Genomic DNA, 23,343 nt, shown 5'->3' with positions numbered 1-23,343 from the left:
ACGAAAGGATGACTGCCGTTGCTGAAGAGTACACGAAGCTGAAACGTGTAGCAGAATAGCATGAATTTAAGGTAAATACGTCGAAGACCAATTACCTGTTAGCAGGGGAAACCGAGCGCGATAGGGCTCATTCAGGCAATAGCGTAGTAATCGACGGAGATAAGTTCGAGGTGGTTGACGAATTTGTGTACCTCGAATCATTGGTAACCTCAGACAACTGCATCAGAGAAATCCGCTGACGTATCGCAGCTGGAAGGCGTGCCTACTAAGGTCTCCACAAGATCTTGAGGTCTGGTAATCTTCGCCCCCGTACCAAGTGCACCATGTACAAGACGCTCGTAAGATCGGGAGTCCGCTACGGGCACAAAACATGGACATTGCTCGAAGAGAACCTACAAGCCGTTATTGAATGATGTGTGTTTAGGACCAGGTTGGTGAATGACTGGACCAAAAGTGCAATATAGTTCCCATATGCGAACCATTTGCCTTCCAGCTACCGAACCTCTACCTCCTCGTTGGTGCTAACCGGGATACGAGTAACTACTAAGAATATCGGGTAACCAACTCCGGTGGGACTACCAATCGTATGCTGACAGGAGCGCGGGCTTCCTACCTCGGAAGCTTCCTGGACATGTAACGCCACCAAAAGCGCCCTAAGTGACGCATCCACAAGCGTTATATCCAAGTCCTGGTTGTGTTTGGAACTCAAAACAGTAGCACTACGTCGGTCCTCCTGTGAGAAAGTGGGGTTGGTCGTGGGCCTTGCAAGCCTGCGAAAAACAAAAACAACGAACGCTTTAACAGAAAATTCGAACCAGAACAATCGGCAAAGACCCAGGCGACGAAAACGGACTAACGCTTGGATACTCGGAACATAAAACTGCCGTTCTCTCAATTTCCTAGGAAGTACCCGTGTACTTTCCGAGAAATGAAAAAACCGCAAGTTCAACATCGTAGCGCTGCAGGAGATATGCTGGAAAGGGATGACGGTGCGTACGTTTAGGGATAAACACACCATCTACCAGAGTTGCGGTGACGCACATGAGTTGGGCACAGCTTTTATAGTGATGGGTGAGATGCAGAAGCGGGTAATGGGGTGGTGGCCGGTTAAACCTAGAATGTGCAGGTTAAGAATCAAGGGCCGATTCTTTAACATTACAAACGTGCACTGCACTGCCAGAAGAGGACGAACTGGAAGAAGCCCCTCTAGAAGTCTGCTGGAACACCATCATGTCAGCCATCAGCAGTGTAGCAGAGAGCGTCCTAGGTCGCGGAGTACCGAGTCGACGTAAAGAATTGTTTGACAAGGAATGTCGGCAGATATTGGATTAAAAGAACGCAGCGCGTGCAGTAATACTGTGAAGAGCTAACCGTCAGAACGTGCAGCGGTGCAAACAGAAACGGAGAAAGCAAACCCAACTCTTCCAGGAAAAAAGTACCGCCAGGAGGAGGAGAAATGCGAAGAACTACAACATCTTTCATGAAACACGAAAGTTCTATCAGAAATTAAATGCATCCCGCAAAGGCTTTGTTCCGAGAGCCAAAATGTGCAGGGATAAGGAGGAATGGGAGAATAAGGATTGTGAAAACTACCGAGCGATCACTGTTCTGAATGCCGTCTACAAAAAGATATCCCAAATAGTTTTACAGCGACTATCACCACTAACCAACAGATTCGTGAGAAGTTACCAGGCCGGCTTCATGGAGGGTCCGTCCACAACGGACCAGATCTCTACTCTGCGGCAGATCCTCCAGAAATTCCGCGAATACAGAGTCCCTACGCATTATCTCTTCATCGACTTCGAAGCTGCTTATGACACGATTAACCGCGAAGAGCTATGGAGAATACTCGACGAAAATTGCTTCCCCGGGAAGCTTACCAGACTGATAAAGGTTACGATGGAGGATGTGCAGTGTTGTGTGAGGATTTCGGGTGGTCTATCCGACCCATTCGGATCCCGCAGGGGACTTCGACAAGGTGATGGTCTTTCCTGCCTGCTGTTCAATATTGCGCTAGAAGGTGCTGTGTGTGAGACGAGCGAGAATAGACACGCGGGGCACGATTTTCGTTAAATCCGGTCAAGTAATATGCTTTGCGGATAACGTGGGCACTTTAAAAAACGTTTGAGGCGGTGGCAGATCAGTACACCAGACTAAAATGTAAGAGAAGATTGGACTGAATATAAGAACGTCTAAAACAAAGTTCATGTTAGCGGGTGGTGCTGAGCGCGACAGGGCACGCCTAGGTGGTGTTGATCGACGGTGATGAGTTTGAGGTAATCGACGAGTTCGTGTACCTTGGCTTAATGGTGACTGAGAACAACGATACCAACCGTGAGATTGCACAAGCAGAACACGTGGCGAGAACAAGCCACAGAACAATTAGAACGAGAACAATTACCCTGCAAAGTTGGTTGGTACGACACGAAGAGGAGCGCAAAGAGCAAGGTGGTTAGACCAGGTGGAGCATGATATGGCAAGTACGGAGTACCCGCGGGATTGGAGGCCGGCATGTCATGTCTTAGGACATACGACCATTTAAGTTTAAGTGCTTAGGACCATCTTCGGCGGAGTAGGTTAGGAAGGCCGTATGGAGGCGAAGAATGAACCACGACGGAACTCTACGGCTAGCCCAGTATCCAGAAAGTTGCTAAAGCTGGAAGGGTACTATTGAAGGGACATGTTTTAGAAAATCCCGCAATAGTTGTGTTCGACTCGAATCCAGCCGGCACAAGATGTAGTAGTGCGCAACAAGCTGGATGGTTGGACCAAGTGGAGCAAGATGTTGAAAGTGTGGGTCGCTCAAGGAATTAGAGACAATCTGCATGGACCGAGTTTGTTGGCGTAACATTGTGACGCAAGGAAATCCTGATAATAACAATTTAAAACTATTAATCATTTTCGTTTTAGAACTTCATAGTTCTCTAATGAATTAGGAAAAACACACGTGACGAAAACTAAGACGTAGCGCAATTAGAAAATAGCGAAAAGGGTGGTTGCATTACAGAGATGATAAAAAATTAATCATTGTTCATCGCAAAGAACTGGTTTTGCACAGTCCGGCATGAAGGAAATGCTGTTTGTCATTTATAATTTAGCGATACAAACTATCTATTTTTAGCGTAGTGTCAAAACAAAATATCCATCTCCCAAAAGGAGTCTGTGAGAAGAAAACTCTTTTAAGCTTGGGTTGCTTCTCATCACCAAAGCTATTTTGTCGAAGCAGTCGGCACATTTGGTATCTCCTACCGGCCAACAAACGTCGAATAAATTCTTCGCCTTCTGATGGCGCTCGCTCTAATGGAGGTTTCTATTTGACATCGTGACAACAATCATTTCATATTCGCAACAACAGTTTAACAGAAACTTACCTGCAAAGCCGTACTTTGATCCGAGAACTGGCTGTTGAAGAATGTTGTTAAAATATTCATAATCTCGTTGCAAACATAATTCTCCAGCTGTCGGTTTGTGAAGTTGCCACCTTTCACTACGTTGTTTATATCGATTAGGAATGACTTCTCAAACAAACACCACATATGGTTGGAAGAATAAATTTCCTTCACTTCCACCTCCGTGTCAATGTAGCAATGACATAGGAAATCTACGTATGCTACCTTAACCTCCGGAATACAATTCGGGTGCGATATCATAGCCACGATGTCATCCAATGCAAGTAAGCTGTTGCATTTAATCTCAGTATAAACATTCTTTCCCATGGTACAGCATGCCAGAAGTTTCACTAACTCGATGTGATACATCAGAGGACTCGAATCACTCAGTTCACCATTACTGTGCGTTCTCATTAGCTCCACAAAATAGTTGAACGAAGATTTATCGTTGTAAAATATTAAAACATCTTCTCCCGCGTTAACAAGCTCCTGCATCACCATGTCTTGGCACTTGCGAATGAATTGGTTTTCCGCTTTGATGATTGTCTGCAGGAATTTTAGATACTCCACGTGACGTCCATGGATTTCGATGCAGTGGACAAAATGTTGAACAACTTTATCGCTCACTTCGTTGCACAGATTCAGATTGTCTTTGAAGATGGCACAAACTGTTTCGGCTTCCAGTATCTGAAAGGTAATAGGAAAATTAATTCGTAAAAATCAGTCTTTTATAAAATGCTTACCCCAGGATTGAGGAACAAATCAAGCTGTTTATGAAGTAAAATTTGATTCTGTTGGTTTCCAAGACAGAAATTTTGAAGAAACTCATGCGCTAGTCGCATCAGCTCATTCATGCGATAATCATCCTTTTCGTCGTAAGGAATCTGTAACAGGTCTAACACAACCGTGTGCACTCCGACATTGCGCAGCAACCGCTGTTCGTGTTTCCTGGGTTTTACCACATCACCGGGACCTGTGGGATGTAGAGCTGATATAACGCCAATGAACCTTAAATTTCATCGCATAATTACCTGAGGTGATACACAACTTGTTCATCCGAATCAAAATCTGCTGAATCTTTTTGTATTCCATCGATTGCTCAGCATTCAGCTCTGGTCCTTGATCAAAGTTAAGCTGAGATTCATTTTTGACAAGCAATGGTTTCGCCTTCGCACCCACCGAAGCTCCATCTCCCTTGTCCTGTTTAGATCCCTCACCAGGATCACCACTGGATTCACCACCCGTTTGCTGCAGTTCGTCTGATTGCTTTGATTTGTAGACCCACAGCTCTGACTTTTCTACACTTTGTCTCAATACGTCCAAATCAGATTTGATTTGTTTGTACGATTCGACATCACTATCAGACACCAACAGTTGAACTTGTCGAAATGCATGCAACACTTCGTGCCGTTGACTGAAGTGCCGAAACAGAAGATGCAACGCGCCGGACACTAGCGAAGGATATTCATGCATGATCAGGTGTAGTAAAACACGTAGAAATGTACGTCCCCCTTGACCGTCTAAATCCAGTGGATTGTAGGTGTCCTCATTGCATCCGAAAATTCCTTCTGCTTGGGTACCGATTGATTCTAGGTCTATATTTTTTTGTTTCAGATTGATGTTCTCCGGCGTGGATGGACCTAAACTGGGCTCGGGTTTTTGTTCTGGTTTATGTTCCGATTTATTTTCTGCATTCACTGTATTGTTCGAAGTTAGCTGAGATTCATCGGAAATCGATTCCAGTGTAGTTTCCGCAGTTGAAACGGACGTAATTGAAACTGTTTCTGGGTTGGAATCAGTACTAGTCACATCGGTGGGTGTGATGACAGATGGAACCGGAGGAACGACCGGGCGGACAGGAACGCTAGCAGGTGTTTGTTGCTGCTGCTGATGTACTTGGGAATTAGCTATTTGCTCATTTTCATCGAATTCCCTTTTGAAAATAGACAGTAAACAACTGATTCGATAATCCAAACGGACGTCCAATATGAACTGGAGAATTTCGATAATTTTGAGCTTGGTGTCCATTACCAACGGGTATTCTCTCATGTAATGTGACACAGACTTCCGTTGCTGGATGTTGGGTGATACGATAGCAGTTGATATTGGACCGAGTGTCAAGGATGTCATGACTGCTCCCATGTCACCGATGCGTCGCAGCACACCGCCTTCCGCTACAGGGTGAGAAACGAAATGTGGATGTTAATTGAAATCAGAACATGCTGATGGAAAGCAAGGAAGTGATATGAAATAGCATATCCAGATTTGTGGTATATCTGGGAGTGTTGAAGGAATTATTATGTTTGTATTTTTTGGTCTAGCCTAGCAAGTCTTACCTTCAGATGGCGGAGTACTCAGTTTTCCCAGCAGAGTACGTAGTATCAAACGGCGGGTTTCTAATGTATTTCATATAGCGTTATGACAGCATAAATTATTATAAATTGTATAAGAAAATGAAGCGCAAAATTAGCACAAACAGAATGAATGAAATAATGAAAGTAACTGAGACCTTTCTTGGCTTATAATAACAAGACAAGGAGTGTACCATGCATTTGCTTAAAAAAAAGCCGTTTGTAAAATAGAAACAATTCCGTAGTAATTTAAATAAATTACAGGGAAAAAATAACATGGTGAGTGCAGTACACTATACCAATAACATGGTATGGAGGAAAGTTATTGCACTGTTTGCTGTAGGAAAACTGATGCAACGGTTTAAGCGTGAATGATATTCAGTGATAGGAGATCGGTGTCTATTCGGCAGACTTAGAACACATTTTCAAACAATGGTGCAACTAAGAATAGTGAAATCACAATAATTTTACTTTTGCATTGTACAATCGATAGCAATTGCATTTATTGGAATAAAGATAACAATGTACACAAGAAAAAAAAATTTGATCCACAATGTTTTTTTTTTTAAATAATGTTTATCAATTTTCCAAATAAATTGACATAAATATTAGTAACATGTTCATAAGCACCAAGAATCAAAAGTGGTTGACCAGAGCACGGCCAGTAAAGGAATTTTATTTTCTAATAACACATGAGACGTCTTAGAAAAAATATTCTGCCTCACAACAAAGACAGATCCGAAGGCCAAACAGTGGGCGACTTGGTGAAACCCGATGCATCAAATAAAATGACGGAATAAGACTAAATGGTTACTTCATACTTCAACTACGACAGTGATTCGTTGAGGGGCTTCTGGTTGATTATTTGATCTTGGGCTCGCGAAATTTACAAATCAATCCTACGACTACGAAGATCTTTTTTTTGCATATTGTCAAATGACTCTTCAACGTACAAAAAGTGGCGGTATAGTTGACTGAAAAGTTCCGGAAAATGATCATTCTCCTACTTAACTAGAAAAAAGAGGGATCAAGCACAGAATTTATAAGTGTTGACGGATATTTCGCAGCATGTTTAAAACACAAAGATCCGAAGCAAGGCTTCTAGTTTATCTATTTGAATCCTCACTTGCTATATACTTTCGGAAATAACTCTCGTGTCTTCAGTAGACAGCGAGTGTGAAACGCATGGAGGCGAATTCTCAACTGGTCGCAATGGATATAACTGGAGTTTCAGGTACTACTAAACACGTGCTTTCGGGCGTGCGCAAGGTAAAACAGTAAACCCACCACGACCATTTTTACGGTATGCGGAACTAGCCAAGGCTTATCCCTAGTTAAGAGGTATTCCAATTGCCTATTATGATAATGCCGTTCCCCATATTTGCGAGTGTCAGGATGATCGATCACTCCAAACGGTGGTGGAACAGTTTTTCTTCGTGGAGAGTCTTTGGTTACGTGGCTAAATGTACTTCGGAATCGAAAGAAACACAGCGTGCTAATCCGATTCTAGCGGAAACCACTAGAAGAGTTGGACAGCGCTTCGAGACGGGACTTCTTTGGAAGTGCTTCGAGCTATGCGATGGCGGTTAGGCGTTTGCAGAGTTTAAAGCGACGTATGCGGAAAGACCCAGTAATAGGCGAGAGAGTGTGGATACAGGTTTCAGAGTATGAAGTTTTTTTTTCTCTATTATAGAGACTTTCAGTCTTCGGACTGGTTCGTCTCCCGAGTTTGAAGTGAAAGGATATATCCACAAAGCATCAACCGAGGAATTGAAAGAAGCGGAATCGCGACGTACATGGTACTTACCTTTGGGTGTAGTGCTGAATCCGAAGAAGCCACCTAAAATACGGACGGAGTCTGCCTAAAGCGTTGTCCGGTAGCTGGGTTCAATGGGAACAATGTCCCGACGATATGACTTTCTAAAGTGGTAACCAGAAAGTGCCAACGTGACTACGGACAAAACTAAAGGAAACCAGCAGAATTCGTACCCTATCATCTTATGTTGACGAAATTGGCATGCTTAGCTCGGATAGTCGAATCGCTGCGGCTATGTATGCATCTTATGACACTCGATACTCCGTTATTCTACCGAAGGAACATTTAGTGACTTGCATACTGGTGAGTTAGTATCATCAAGAGTATTTGAAGGCGATTGGAGACACCGTGGTTAATGAGCTGAGGCAGCGCCTTCATATATCGAAGCTGAGATCACTAGTCCGCGAGGTCGAAGGGGGTGTAAAATTATGATGTGTAAAATTAATAAGGCGGTACCAATGGTTCCTCGTATGACACCACTCCCGGCAGCAAGGCTACAGGTGTTTACCCGCCCGTTTTCATACGTGGGGCTGAATTTCTTCGGGCCTATTGCGGTGCATGTCAATCGCAGAAGTACCAAGCAATGGGTAGCGCTATGTACGTGCATGACAACCCGTGCCGTACACCTCCAGGTGGTACACACTCTATCTACTGAGCCCTGTAAAATGGCCATCCGACGTTTCATAGGACGCCGAGGTGCTCCAGTAGAGATACGAAGCGACAGAGGTACGAATTTCATTGGGTCGAGCAATTAGTTACTGAGGGCAAACAACGAGATTAATTTATAACTTGTGGAGACGTTCAAAAACGTGGGCACAAGATGGATGTTTAATCCACTGGAAACGCCATGAGAAAGGCTGGTTAGGTAGGTTAAGACGGCTCTAGCGGCGATGTACACTTCGAGGGTTCCTAATGAGGAAACATTATCGACGTTGGTGGAGGAAGCCGAGAGTGTAGTGAATTCGCGTCCACTGACGTATATTCCACTGGAGGCAGAGCTGCAAGAAGCTTTAGCACCTCACTATTACCTTTTACTAACCTCCAGCGGTGTGGAAAGAATCTTTCGGATCCCAAACTGGCGGGCAGAGGGGAGTGGATTCTGTGTCAAGTAATACTGGACAAGTAAAGTCGAAAGTGAAAACGAAGAGGTTCATTACACGCTATCGCCCTTGTTCTCTTCAACAACATACTTCGCACCAAGTCAAAAAAAAAAACCCGGAAACACACATGACAACACCCTTATGGCGAAGTGATGAACGGATACAGGAACCGGACTGTGCCTACCCTGCCATGTGCAATGACAGCGAAGGAAACCTGTTAGCCGATGAGACACTGGTGGCCATGCGTTGGAGACAACATTTTAAAATGTTGTTGAATGGCGAAGAGAAAAGAGGCGCGACAAAAATGGATACAAATTGAGGTGAATGAACAAACTGTGGATCAAGCAAGCTTAGACGAGGCCAAGGAAGCTTGTAAAGAGTAAAAAAAATACAATACTTTTAAACTTTTTAAAGCCGGGGGTGGGCAGCTGTTGCGTCCAATCCATCGGCTCATCTTAAAACCTTGGGCCGTAGACAAACTACCAGCGGACTGGTTAAACGGACTCATTGGCCAAGTCTATAAAAAAGGCCACCGACTTAATTGCAGTAATTATCCAAGCATCACACCTCAATTCTGCTTATAAAATCCCGCATCCTGTTTCATATACTGGGACTGCTGCAGAAAGCCTTTGTTGGAGAGTACCAGTCTGGTTTCCAAGAAGGGCGATCTGCAACGGACGAAATGCTCACCTTGCATTAAATGCTTGACACGTTTAGAGAAGTTAACTTGCAGACTCATCATCTGTTTATAGACTTCAAGCGGTCTATGACTCAGTTAAGCGCATCGAGTAATGACAGATCGAGTAATTGTGCTTGAACATGGTTTTCCAATTAACAGATTAAGCTGATTCGTCAGGATAGTGGGCGTTATTTCGGACCCGTGACGTGGACCCGATTTCGTGACGTGGAACGGTTTGAAGCAAGGTGACGGACTCTCGAACCTGCTGTTCAACATTGCCTTGGAGGGTGCAGTTCGAAAGAAGCGGTACTGTTCTCTCGAAGTCTTACAAACTCCTTGGCTTTGTGGATGATATTGATATCGTCCGGATTACCCGCAGAGCAGTGAAAGAGGCATTAAGAGGGAAGCAGCAAGGATTGAGCTTACCATCAACTCTATCAAAACAAAAGACATGGTGACTGGTAGAAAGCATGGAAGTGCGTCGTGTCTTGGTACTGAGATTGTGTTAGATGGTGGTATCTATAAAGTAGTCGACGAATTTGTGTACTTTGGTACTCTCGTGACGCGTGACAACGATGTTATCCGCGATGTGGAGAGACGGATAGCAGCCGCGAACAGACCCTTTAACAGTTTACATTACCAGCTGGTGTCTCGCAGCATCATGTCCGCACGAAATTTGCGCTCTATAGGACGTTGATTCTCCCGGTGATACTCCACGGCTGACCGGCGAGCATTTCGGGAGTATGAACCTGCGCTCAATATTTGGCGGAAGCTAGCTAGCGTATAAACCACAAGATGTACCAAGTATACCAACATGCAAATGTCATCAAGCTGATAAACACGTGAGCTGGCCACGTAGCACGAATGTCGGAGGAGCGACCAATGAAGATAATATAGAGAGCCCGACAGAAGTCGGCGGCCTGTGGTAGACCCCGTATTCGTTGGATGTTACTGGGATCAAATGCAGTGGATTAGAACAATCGAATCTTGCCGGTAAAAAAAATCGAACAAATTGTTTAGCGAACTTGTAACCGCTGGTTAAGGTACTTTAGTTTTTGCGCAATTAGCCCTAAATTTAATTTTTTCGGTAAGAGTTACCTTAACTAAAATAAATCCAATTTTAGTTGCGTTCATTAATCTTTTTTTTTACTACAGATAAACAGAGGTGCCACATGATGATGAAAAAGACGATTATTTTGAAATTTTCGTTTATAAGCTGTGATGCCGCTGATGTCACTATGAGCAAGCGTGCACACTCATTAGCAAGACAAAAGAATCAGAAATGGCAACCCGTTTTTACGAAAATTTGTTAGTAGGCAGTAAGCTTACATAGTAGCGCATAATTGTAACGTTGAAACAAGGATTAAGATTATTCAGGATTTTTCTCCGAAGGGACACGTCTGTTTGTTTTACTTTAACAAAGGCAAAACCGCAAAAAATAATCATGTATAAGCAAAATAAAAAATGAATGTAACGAAAATATCTTGCATTGCTAACATTAAATTCACCCAAAAAAAATGTTTTTGAAAGAAGTGTCAAACTGCTTCAGTAATGTACAGTGCTTTAGTTGCTTGAAAAAAAATGTTTCAGTATTAATTATGTCAGATATTTTGCGCATGGTCATTGAAATGTAAAATTTTTAAATAGAGTTCAATTATATGACACACATTGAAGAGAAATTTTCCTGTCATTTGTCGTGAAATACATTGTGATCACGAGCTATTACAGTATATATTATTCGACCCAGTTCCACAATTTTCAACAAAACTCGGCTCGGAAATTTTATTAAACGAGTTAGAACTATTTTAGCTACACTTTGTGACTGACAAGCACTAGGTAAAAGGATTACAAAAAAAAACAAATTACGAGAAGAGAAGTAATTTTGTGATACTGTTAAAAGCGGGTCAAGCAAAAATCTAAAACAACTACATTCAGAAAACTAGCATTCAACGGAAACCATGCAACTAGCTTCCGCTTACGCCTCGGAAAAAGGACAAATATGACCATCATGTGCGATGTTTCATCGCGACACTTACCGCTGGTCGCTTCCGCGAGGCTATCGGAGCGGTCCTTTACTTTACTAGCTTCCACCGCGGCTAACACTGCCACAGTTGAAGCGGAGCGATTCAATTTTTTCGGCATTAATTCATTAGTGCTAGTAGTACTTTCCTTTCCTGGTTGCGCTCCCTCCTCGTTAGCTGCTTTTCCCAGTTAATGAGTTTGATGTAGGTGACATGGGAGAATACGATTTGGTAACGTTTCAGTTACAGAAACGAACGAACAGCAAATTACTAAACAGTTATAGAACAAGGACAATAACCCGAACTAGTAGCAATTCAGATTCTATGTGTACTGCGCATTCGCCCACGGAAAAAAGCGTTTAAATGCCAATCAGCTGAATTAAATTGTGATCAATCACCACCAATTCGGCAAGGATGAAGAAAAAATATTAAAAAGCGATTTGAAAGTACTTACAGTCAATGTGTCCTGTCGGTAAACCGCGTCGGTCTGTTTCGCTGTTGGACACACAATCCAATATGTTTAACAGTGTTTTCGTCAGCCGAAGTAAATCACTAAAGCTGTAGAATCCAAAGTAAATCAAATCACGTGCAAGTTTAACCACCTCGAACGTCAATTTATTCTGGTCCTGGTCAGCGAACCACATTTTCGAAACCACATTGTTGCACAGGTAGTCCTCGACGAAGGCAATGGTTCTATTAAACCGGGCCCTAACAGCTTCCTTATTGCTGTCCGGTTGCTTCTCTACGTCGTAGCTACAGAAAAGTGGAAAAAAGGAAATTGCAATAAACGGTTTAATTTTCTACGAGGCGAACATACTCGTTGATTGACATAACGGATGGAATTTCCGACCACAGTCGGGCATACTTGACCGGCGTTACCGGTTCCTGTGGGTCACGGTCCACGTGAAGATGCAACATAAGCCGACAGAATGACGCTCGCAAATCGTACGGAACTGTTTTATCAGACATGCACCGAAGTATCAGATCGATGTCCAGGTGGGGGGACAGATTATTCAACGCCAGATACTGCCGGTTGAGACACATGTTGGAGAAAAGATTCAGTTGATGGCGATAGTAGTCCAGGATGGCAATATCGTTGGCGCGACCAATCTTCAGCCCCTGGGCAAGGCGGCTCATAGATTTTGATTGCTATACAACAAATAATAGAACGTGAAATAAGTTATTAATGAAGTGTAGCAGACATTTCGTATCATGTCTCGAAAAAGCATTAAAAATGTATGAATCAGCTAGACTACTTGCGAGGGAGAGAGAGAGAGTACAAATTCTGATAAACTCACCGTTCGATTCTGCCACATCAATACGACTTCGTAGCGTTTTTTCTCATCCAATTTTTTTGCGGGACTCCCGTTTGTCAACCCAGCAGTTCCCCTCTCTCGTTCTACTTCCGCCTCGGGGGATTCATCAACTTCTCGTATCTCCGTGAACTGGTGGTTTCCTCTTTCCAAATCATTTAGATAACCCAGTCGTTCGTCGTCAACTTCTCGTATGAATGTTTCGATCAATATATCAGCGTTTTTGGCACTTAGAACACTTTTGCAAATGAGTTCTTGTGTCACCGCGATGGCTTTCTTGTTGGAAACACACAAATCAGAAAGGTAGTCTAAGAAACGCGATTGCCAGTTGTTCATATTTTTGCGAACCAACCCAACAAAGGTTTCAATTTCGGCAGCTGTTATGTGTTTTTCCAACAGTTTGCGATTGTTGTGCAACAACGCAGTGATGGTGTCCTCCGCAAGAATGTCATAGCCAATTTGCTTCTGCATCAAGCCGAAGTGTTTGGCAATATATTCTTGATTTTTTCGATAATCCGACTGACTGAGTTTTAAAATTCGATAGCAAAGCCTGAAGATGTTCTTGAAAGGGGTATTCTTTGGATCACTCAATTCATCGATCTTCAGAAACGGTCCATCACTATTTTTAGTTTCTTGGAACGGACCTTGCAAAATTTTGAACAACTGTTTCAGAATGTATTGCTCACGGAGTAACTTTTGTCGATCACGATTCGGGTTGTTGATTGTCAAATCCAAAGCGTCACTTTTATTCTGTTCGTTCTCTTGACCAGCTATGAAAAATACAATATCTTGTAGAAGTGCGATTAGCGAACGTCGTTCGTTTGGAGAGATTGTTCCATTTTCCAACTTCGTACTCATGGCTGACAGCAACTTGCAAGCATCATTTGCAAAATCTAAATCACGCACCTCTACTGGAGAAACTGGAATTAACTGGAAAGCTTCCTTATCTTCTTTGATCGCTGAACAACCCACTTTGGACATTACAGGTTTATCTTCATCAATATCGATGGGGGAAGATGTGGCATGCACCCACGTGTTCGAGCATAGATGCCGCATCCGCACGTAACTGTTCTGAGGTACCAGCCCTTCCGGACGTGTGATTGTCGTGGAGTCTAGCTCAAACACAGATGCAATATCCGTGGAATGTGGTACAGAAACCAACCGGAAAGAGTCTCCTTGAGGATGACTAGAGTTACTGGATTTTTCTGTACGAGAAATATCATCATCGATTTCCGCTGCCAAATAATATCCAGTTGCTAAATGTTTGAAACGGAACAGCGAGTTCCAATGACCAGCACCACCACGGCATGAGTCGTGCTGAACTACTTCGATTTCCCATAGTGCTTTACTACTGGTGGCAGCCGTAGCACTTGTTCTACCCGTAGTCCGTAGAAAAACATGCTGTTGCTTTTTGTACTCGTCCATCGTCAAGAATTTCTCCTGCTCGGCATGGAACAATCTTACCACATCGCCACCTTTCAAAACATCTTCTTGGTTCTCCCGATGTTCCATGAATAGTGTTATTTTCCATGAGGTGGACGAATTCAACACATTCACCTCTTTGCTGCCAGGATTATCCAACAGTTCATAATTGGCGGCTACATGAAGATTCTGTCGATTCGCGTTAACCGGTTTTAGTATTACCTTATCGTTAACAACGACATTATCACCGGCGGAACGCAACTTGTAAAACGGCATAATGTAGAACCAGGATCCTTCGTTTCCGTTCGCATCCAGATACACCCGCATAGCGTTCTTCTCCAGCAGTGCCGGCAATCTGATATTGACCGTAACATATTTGTTCGATTTGAGATGCAGTAGCTGAACTACACTGCCATATTGAACTACCGTTCCTAGTAGTTTTTTGTTTTCGGAATCATTCTGCTTTTTCTCGATTTCGGCTGCGTGCTGCATGGGAAAAGTAAAACAAATATGACGATTAGTAATTGGATATCGGATTTCGGTGAGAATTGCATTAGCATTACCCAGCGTACATTAGTATGTTCCTCAGCTATATCAATAAAAAGCTTTAAAGCCTTGAAAATAAGAGAAAATTATAAACCAATAGTAAAGGACAGAACTGTTACAGAAAAATGAAACCAGTGGGGATGGAATGTCAAAAAATTGAGAGGTGATAGAAGAACATATTCCATGTGAAACGATAAAAAATAGAGAATACAACAAATAAACATGTAACATAATAATGTTCATTTGCTGGTAATGAAATAATGTCGAAAAGGAATGAGTTCGTGTCTGTACGCAAGGCAGGATGAAAATTTTAATTATATTTCAAATTTCACATCAGCTGTTAAAAAAAACTTAGATTTGCAACAAACTGATAGTGTATTGAAACTTATACAAATATGTTACAGTATATTATAGTACAACTTTTAGCAATAAGAAATTAATAAACTTGAATCATGCAACTTGTTATATTAAGACAGTCTCCTAATCAGTGGCCTTTAAAAAGGAGGTTTATATTTTTTTCTATGTTAATATTGTGACAGAGAAACAATCAATTCTATTTGAATAAAGCTAAGTTTGGACATGAGTCTCCTAGTTGGTCTCTAGGTACGATGCTGGCCTAACAAGCCAGTCATCGTAGGTTCGAGTCTCGGCTCGGGAGAAACTGTTCGTGTCAATAGGATGGTAGCGCTAGCCCCGCAATTGTACTGTACACTGAACAGTTGGCTGCGAAGTCTGTGTATAAATAAACAGAAGGTCGAGTTCCGAATCGGAATGTAGCACCAATGCTTTGCTTTTTTTGGACATGAGAAAAAAAACAACAATCTCACAAGGTGGCTCGTCACTGGCAGTTCAAACCATTCCAAGTATAACTTTCGTTTTGTACGGTCGCAATTTTTTTTTTGATCTCGATAGTGCCTCCTTAGCTTAGGGGTCATGCGATGCCTGACTTTAGACTTGTTCCAATTATATATTGACGATATGCGTTCTACACAAGCCGAAGAATGTGTAATTATTAAAAAATAATCTCACAAATGATCTTAGTATTGGAAACATGAATTTTTAATCCCGCCCGGTGGTATCCAACAGCTCAAACCATGTTAAGTCATCTGTTTCAATGAATCTTCCGGTCAAAAAGTATGTCTTAGCGTGCGAAAGTCGTTCTCCTGCCCTTGTCGGTCAGTGAATGTTACGAATTTGGGGAACTGTCGCATTAAATCATTTGAATTTTCCAATTTCACGAACATTGTAGGATTTATTAAAGCTACCGTTTTTACAACAGGATCGGTGAAATCGAACCGCTTTGCAATTTGTTTCATAAATTCTACTTAGAAATCTCGACAAATATTTCACGACGACAGTTTTAACGCTTCGTCCAAGCCACATTCGGCTTCTGCTGCATCGATTCTAATAGTAGCAGCATCAGGTTTTTTCGTAAAAGTTTGAAAATCGTTTATTCGAATTCTTTTAAAATTGATTTCAGTTCGACGAAACAGGAAAAAACTGTAAAATCTGTATTTTTGGCAACATTCCGTAATTCTGTATTACAGATTCTATATAAAGAGTACCATCTGTATATTCCAGCTCACGTAGTTGAGATTGACGGCGTGGCCAGCAAGTCGAGTCTGCCAATCGAGGACCTTTTTGAAGGCTGGCCTTTTCAAGGATTCCAGCCTTCAACCGGTAAAGATACTGGATTGCAAGCGATTGCACTAAGTATCGCTCGACAAGGGTGTAAAAACTTACATGTGCTCTTTTCGCGTGGCTTTTGTCGGGTCTGTTCTGCTGAGCTATGAGCTCGTAGACAAGGTGCGTCTTACTGTGTGCTTATTTGTGCTTCAAGTGATGGCTATAAAGCACGTTGTGGTAAACACGGATAGCAACAGGCGAATGACGCTGAAATGAGCCTCTATTGTGGGCGCAGACTTCGTATGAGCTGTCCGCATGACCCACGTACAAACAACGCCAAAAGAAAAGCAAGCGGTCTCTGGGACAGCGCTTTAATCGCACTGTCGCAGAAATGCTCAAATAGGCCGCTTTTTCATCCTCCTCGTAGAGGTCTTGTTTTCTGACGAGTCTGGTCCTGACGATACAGTTGGGGAACCTTCTTTTGTTGAACCCGAAGTCTAAGAAGAGAAAAAAAAGCCTCTCTTCCCCTAAGCTTCGTAGGAAAGGACAGATGAGGTTCCCATCTGACATGGCTAAGATACTAAACAACTTCTGTTATACAGTGAAATTGTAGAAGTATCACCCCCAAAATTTATTTATTTAAAGTTTTGATAAATAGGTATGAATACGATGCATTTTTCTTCTGTGAAACTTGGCTCACTCCAAATGTTGATTTGAACTTCCATGATTTTAATTGTATTCGCCTCGATCGAGACACCCCTTACGGAGAAGTAAATCTGAGGATTAAGAAATGCTATTCTTTCTATCGTATCTCATCGGTTCCAGGTGTCTATGTTGTTGCAGGCCAAATGGCAATACAAGGTAAAGAGCTTTGTATTGTTTTGATATATATTCATCCCAAAGAACAGGTTGAGCAACGGCTGCTCTTTGATTTAATAAAACGCCTTCCCTTGCCGCGTTTGATTTTGGGTGATTTCAACCCACACGGCGAGGCTTAGGGTTCTCCTTCTAACGATAACCGCTCCTCTTCGATCTATAACCTTTGCGACGACTTCGACATGGCAAGTTTGAACAACGGAAAAAGGACACGTATTCCGAAACCTCCAGCGCGTCCAAGCGCTTTAGATTTGTCTTTATCTCTAACATCGCTATAGTTGGATTGCATGGAAGGTAGTCCTTGATCCCCATGGTAGCGATCATTTGTCTATTCTAATTTCAATTGCTAATAGTTCAACTCACACGCAATCAATTGATATTCCATATGACTACACACGTAATGTCGATTGGAAGGTATACAAGGAAAGGATCTGAAAAGCGTTTAAGCTGAATCAACACCGTTCACCACTTGAAGAATATAACCACTTCGCGAGCTTGATTCTGCACACTGCGCTGTAAGCTCAAACGAAAACATATCCTGTCCTGATATACAACGAGCCGATATATTCTACCTTTGCCTCAATATGTACAACTTGGAGCGGAAACAGGTGCACTCAGGCTCAAACTCGTTAAAACTTTCCAGGAAGGGGATCTTAAGGAACATTTACGGATCCTCAATGATTTCCAACTGAACTCCTTAGTAACCATGAATGAAGACTAGATGGACTCTAAGACTAACTTCAATGTTCCCTTCAAGGTGACTTACTGCTGGACACTGTCCGAGTAGGTATCACCTTAAAAAATAGGTTAACTGACAGGTGATATATGTCTTTTTTGCAATCTTGAAGTTGAAACTTCGGAACATTTACTGTGTTAATGCAGCTCATTGATTCAGCGAAGCCTACGTATTCTTGAAAAGGTTTTCTCGTGCCTAACAAGATATGGTCTGCTAAACTAATGAAGGTGCGGAACTTCATCAAAGAAGCCATACTTTTTTGGGGTGAAATGCGAAGTCTTAAGGCGACTATCACTGATACCCATAATAGTGCAACGAACTGACGGGGCATATAAGTGGTCATTAGCTCCTACAAGGAAAAAAAAGATGTGCTTCGTCTCTCGACAATGGATGGGCAAGCTACGTTCGGTTATCGGAGAGGTCGCAACCGCGGCACTAGGTAAGATAACGCCGAGCCAATAAAATGACTGGTTCGACGTGGAATGCCAGCAAGGGACCGTTCCTAAACCACGTGGTCATATTTTGATCGCTTTTTATACCCCCCGTACCCCCCCGTGGTCTTTCGTGGTCTTTTGGCCCCCACCCCCTCCCTTGCGACTTTAACCACGTGGCCTTTTAATTTGTCAAGTGCCAAAATTCGCCTAAATTTTTTAAATTTTTATAATTGAGCTTTCAGTCCATTCTGTATTTCTAAAATGCAAAAGCTTCATTCTTGACTTGGTGGCAACAATAAATTATAAGTCAGGAGAAAGACCACGTGGTCATTCCGTTAAGCCCCCATCCCCGTGCGTGGTCTTTCGTGGTCTTTTGACAAACCCCCTTGTCCCCCTCTTTATGACCACGTGGTTAAGGAACGGCCCCGAAGCGATAGGAAGGAAAAACTATCTTGGAAAAGCTATATAAACATCGCCACAAAAGAGAATGCGACCATATATTGACGAGTTCGAAATGAGTGGACCACGATTCTGAGGGGAAAAAACGGCTGAAGGACAGAGATCGTGGAGAGCTCGAGCTACTGTTTCGCATGTTTATGAGAAGGTAAACCAATCCTGTAAGGACCATAAACCGAGTCTAGATAAATGTAGGGACAAGGAGGGAAACCTGATCATAAGTGAACGCGAAGTGGTCGACAGGTGGAAGCAGTTTTTCGATGAGCACCTGAATAACGGAGCACCGGAAGGAGGTGGAAGAGAAGTTAACCTTGAAGTGCCTACTAAAGAACAATTGAGCCGTAGTGAAGGAGAGACCACCGGCAGAGCTCTATAAAAATGGAAAAGAGACTCTAGCAACGGCACTTCAATGTGTAATTTCCAGAATTAGGGAGGAAGCAAGACTACCGGAAGAAAGGATCGAAGGATGCCCTATCTATAACAAAGGCGATCGGCTACAATGGCAGCAGGGGGGCAGTACCAAGTAGGTTTCATGCAAGCACGCGCTACTACGGATGAAATATTCACCAGGAGTACAACGTGATCACGCATCACGAATTCGTAAACTTCAAGGCAGCGTATGATATAGTCGTTCGAGACCAACTAAGACAAATAATGCTTGACTACGGTTTTTCTGTATAAACTGAGACAAGGAGATGGACTATCCTGTACGTTATTCAACATTACTCTTGAAGGTGTAATCCATAGACTTCGCAGATGACCTCGACGTCATAACGAGAAACTTAACGACGGTGGAGGCAATCTACGTCAGAGTAAAAAGGAGGCTAGAAAAGTTGGACTAGAATTCTATACGTCGTAAACCAGGTATATGAAAAGCAGAGGCTCAGGAGAAACCAACATTCGCCTCCCTCGGGCAGTGATCATAGACGGCGATGAACTCGAAGTGGTAGATGAGTTCGTATACTTGGGATCTCTGGAATCCAACGACGTAACTGGGAATCGGACTACTTTGGCCTTAGCAGGACGCTTAGATCCAAGAGCATACGGCGCCGCACGAAACTGACAATGTACAAAACCTTACACACAAAATTTATCTCAACAAACTTCTCAACAGCTGATTGAGCTCGGTGAATTTTTAACAAATGCCAACAATATATTACGACGAACATTCAACAAATATATCGATCTGCCGTGAACCAGCAAGTACTGACATTTCGTTTGCCGAAGTTCTTTAAAATTCTGCCGATATCTTGTAGAGCATTTCGCCGAACTTATCAGCTGTTGAGTTCTCGGCAATAAAATTTGAGTGTGCAATTAGACCATTAGTTCTCTATTGACTTGAAATCGTGACGTTGCTCACGTGGTGACAGCGAAAGGAGCTATGTCAAATTTCGAAAACCGACCACGTACATTTTGTTGATTGGCCCAAAAAATGATCTGTGTAAAATTTCATTTCAATCGGGCATGATTTAGGGGTGCCTCAAAGCGCTCAAAGTTGTGATTTTCCGAGCCTCGAAAATCCCAAAAATGCCAAATAACCTAAAAATACGAGATCTAGTGTTATCTAAAAAAAAAAATCTGGAACTTCGTTGGGTCGTTTTCTGGGCAACCAAGAGCCTAATATGGATTATTTTAAAATTTTTTTGTAAAATGACTCACAACTCACGGTGCTCCCACAGACCGTTATTATGAAAAATGTACCAAAGGATCTGAGTATACCATTCGATTCGTTATGACGTCCTGAATCTCTGGTCAAAATTTTAAAATCGTCGTACGGTACATTTTCGAGTAATGCCCTTTTGAAGGTGGTAAAGCACAAAAAAGTGATATCAAATAACGAAATACTTATTGTAAAGCACGTTTTTCAACTACTATTTTATGAAATAACTTCCAAAATTATTTCTACACAAAGATTCATTTGAAGACACAAAGATTTATTTGAAAATCCCACAGTGCACAATGGTTTAAACTCGAAAAATCGTGATCGTTTTATATTCGACTGTGGAAAATTGATTTTAAGTACTCAATGTCTTCAGCATAATTGTTTCAAAGAACAAGGCCTCGCTTTTGGCGTCTTCTGTTTTTCGATTTCGACATAACAGTTAGATAATAAAAATATTTTTTCTAATTTTCAGTTAACCAGATCAAAAGAAGAAAATACCTGGATGTCCTATCTGTACGTTGGACACGAAAAAATAGAATTTTTTGTGGAACACCCATCCCTAAAATCAGCTTTTGTCTATAATTTTTTTTGTGATTGTCAAAACAATAAATTTTACAAAGTCGTGAGGGAAGCTTAGTTTTTTTTTTATTCTCGCTTATTTGCCGTCGGTCTAGTTCCGCCACTGTTGTGGGCAATCACCGACGCTCGGGGAGGCGACTCCACACCCAGGACCCTAACTCACGACCCGTTTATCAACGGACCGGCGCCAACGGCTTTACTTCCTCATGCGATGGAAGGCGTGATCCCAGAGATTTTTCGCCTCCGAAAATCTCCCGGTGTCGGCTAGGATTGAATCTAGACCAGTTGGGTTGGTTGTGAGTGGATCACGCCACCTCACAACCATCGACACCTATGTCGGCGGTGGGATTCGAACCCAGGCGTCGAGCGTGATTGGCGGAGACGTTACCAACCACACTAGGCCCCCGCTCCGGGAAGCTTAGTTGAATGAATAAAATCTTAGGAAATTTTGAATTGTTTCAAGCATTACAAACAAAATTTTAGTCGAAAAAGTGGTTTGAGAAAAAAATACAGAGCATTAGGAGAATACTGAAACTTTTCCAGTTTAGGATAAAAAGCGGAATTATTCTTAAAATCCATGCGTATTTTCAAGAAGCTGTTACTAATAAAGCAAAGCAAAGCCTTGGTGCTACATTCCGATTCGGAATTTGACCTTCTGTTTGTTATACACAGACTTCGCAGCCAACTGTTTAGTGTACAGGACAATTGCGGGGCTAGTGCTACGATCCTACCGACAGCTACTAAGTTAATGATTTTTTTAGAGTAGTAGAGGTGTGAAAATGTGTTATTAAAATTACAAAGTACTTAACAATAGCTTTACAAAAGTTTTGGATCAATTTGTTTCGACCAAAAAACTCTTGTCTGCGTTTAATTCTGGTGTGCAAAAATACTATATCTAGCATCGCACGCATTATGAAGACTACAAAATTATTCACAAAATAAACGACATAAAAAATTAAGCAGATTATTTTTAATTTTGATGTTGCTATGAATATATTCACTAGAATCTAACCGTTAGTATGAACGCATCATGAACACTTACATGCAGTCGTTTGAGCAAACTGGTATCCGTGTTGGCCGATGTGCTTTGCTTAGCTGCCTTCCAGAACTGCTTCTGGGCTGAGTACCGGTTCATTGGACATATCTTAATCAGGCAATCCCGAAATTTCTCCGGTGGATCGTTCAAATCTCCCGCAGCCGGGCATACGACGGTACGGTCGTCTACCAACCTGCAAAAACACAAGGTTTTATTACACTAAAGAAGCACATAAACAAAACGACAAATAACTCACCCCAAGGTACTGAGAAAACCGCACACATTTCCCTCCGAGTACAGGGACACGATGTCCCCCAAATGGAGGAAGCTGACCGATCCCATCGAACTGTCTACCATTTTGGCCGTGCAACTGTTGCTGATTCCAACACGGTACGTACACACATACGGACAACAGAAACACGAAAAATCTAAACCTACATCACAAATATTTCGTACACTTTAAAATCACATGCAGTAGACACTTGAAAGATGATCTAGTTCTTAACTTAAATCAACTTCATTGACCCATATCTTCAAGTTGAATGGTTAGGTCAGCAGGGCTTCATCTGTAAGAAGAAAGAGACGGAAGAACAACTATTGTTAGTAATCGTCGAATGATGGGCGAAATATAAAAAAAGAAATGAGTGAAATTGCTATAGCGGAAGTCGTTTGACATGGTGGCAAACCGGCAGGTATTGGAAAATGTTTTTCTCCTTTGAAGGGTAAAAAAGGCATCGCTGAATCGCTAGCAGGGTGTTATGTCATATCACCGGAAAAAGTAATATAAAACCATATTGTCAAGCAATTCTTTCCATTTGCTTATTGAATCATTGCTCTGGGTTAGCGAAGCGCGTCTTTCAATATAATTGATTCGTCTTGGTTGTAGTTTATCTGCCAAGCAGAAGCAATACATAGGATAGGGTAGTTTGGGGTAATTTGGACTCCCTAAGGAAAACTCTTGTTATTTCGTAACCTGTTTTTTCTATCCCATAAACTTAATGTATTATAGTAATATTGATCTGTTTTCTATGTTTCTGCACGAAAAAATCTTGATATTGAGGTCAAAAGAACAAAAAAATAACGAAACTAAAAATTATGATTTTCGGACATAAAAAATCGTTTGGGGTGAAAATGGACAGCTATTGGGGTAATATGGACAGTGTTTGGGGTGATGTGGACAGGGTAAAAAATGTGAGTTTTCTAGTATCATTAGTTGCTTAATACACAGCAGAAGGTGGTATCAGGCATACGGAATGATAACTGCAATTCTTAGGCATTGCACAGTGGTTCCACAGTAGGC

At 42.1% G+C, this 23,343-nt stretch overlaps 1 protein-coding gene across 10 annotated transcripts in view; it reads right to left on the bottom strand.

Annotated features, from left to right (window-relative positions):
• The window catches only part of LOC129720906 (inositol 1,4,5-trisphosphate receptor), an 87,251-nt gene that overhangs the window by 13,131 nt on the left and 50,777 nt on the right, over nt 1-23,343 (bottom strand). For 6 of the 10 annotated variants that reach the window (XM_055672798.1, XM_055672797.1, XM_055672799.1 and 3 more), the window contains 10 exons: nt 22,300-22,609; nt 22,050-22,236; nt 12,655-14,577; nt 12,174-12,505; nt 11,811-12,109; nt 11,372-11,536; nt 5,726-5,785; nt 4,421-5,563; nt 4,133-4,362; nt 3,372-4,076 (listed from right to left, as the gene is read on the bottom strand). In XM_055672798.1, the coding sequence (XP_055528773.1) occupies nt 3,372-4,076; nt 4,133-4,362; nt 4,421-5,563; nt 5,726-5,785; nt 11,372-11,536; nt 11,811-12,109; nt 12,174-12,505; nt 12,655-14,577; nt 22,050-22,236; nt 22,300-22,400 (5,145 nt within the window). In that variant the 5' untranslated portion in view covers nt 22,401-22,609. The remainder of the gene's footprint in view (nt 1-3,371; nt 4,077-4,132; nt 4,363-4,420; nt 5,564-5,725; nt 5,786-11,371; nt 11,537-11,810; nt 12,110-12,173; nt 12,506-12,654; nt 14,578-22,049; nt 22,237-22,299; nt 22,610-23,343) is intronic. The other 4 variants (XM_055672804.1, XM_055672805.1, XM_055672806.1 and 1 more) reach the window with 4 other exon arrangements.

Source organism: Wyeomyia smithii, chromosome 2 (assembly GCF_029784165.1).
Source record: "Wyeomyia smithii strain HCP4-BCI-WySm-NY-G18 chromosome 2, ASM2978416v1, whole genome shotgun sequence".
Classification (NCBI taxonomy): Eukaryota; Metazoa; Arthropoda; class Insecta; order Diptera; family Culicidae; genus Wyeomyia; species Wyeomyia smithii.
This window is presented reverse-complemented; position numbering and strand designations above follow the sequence as displayed.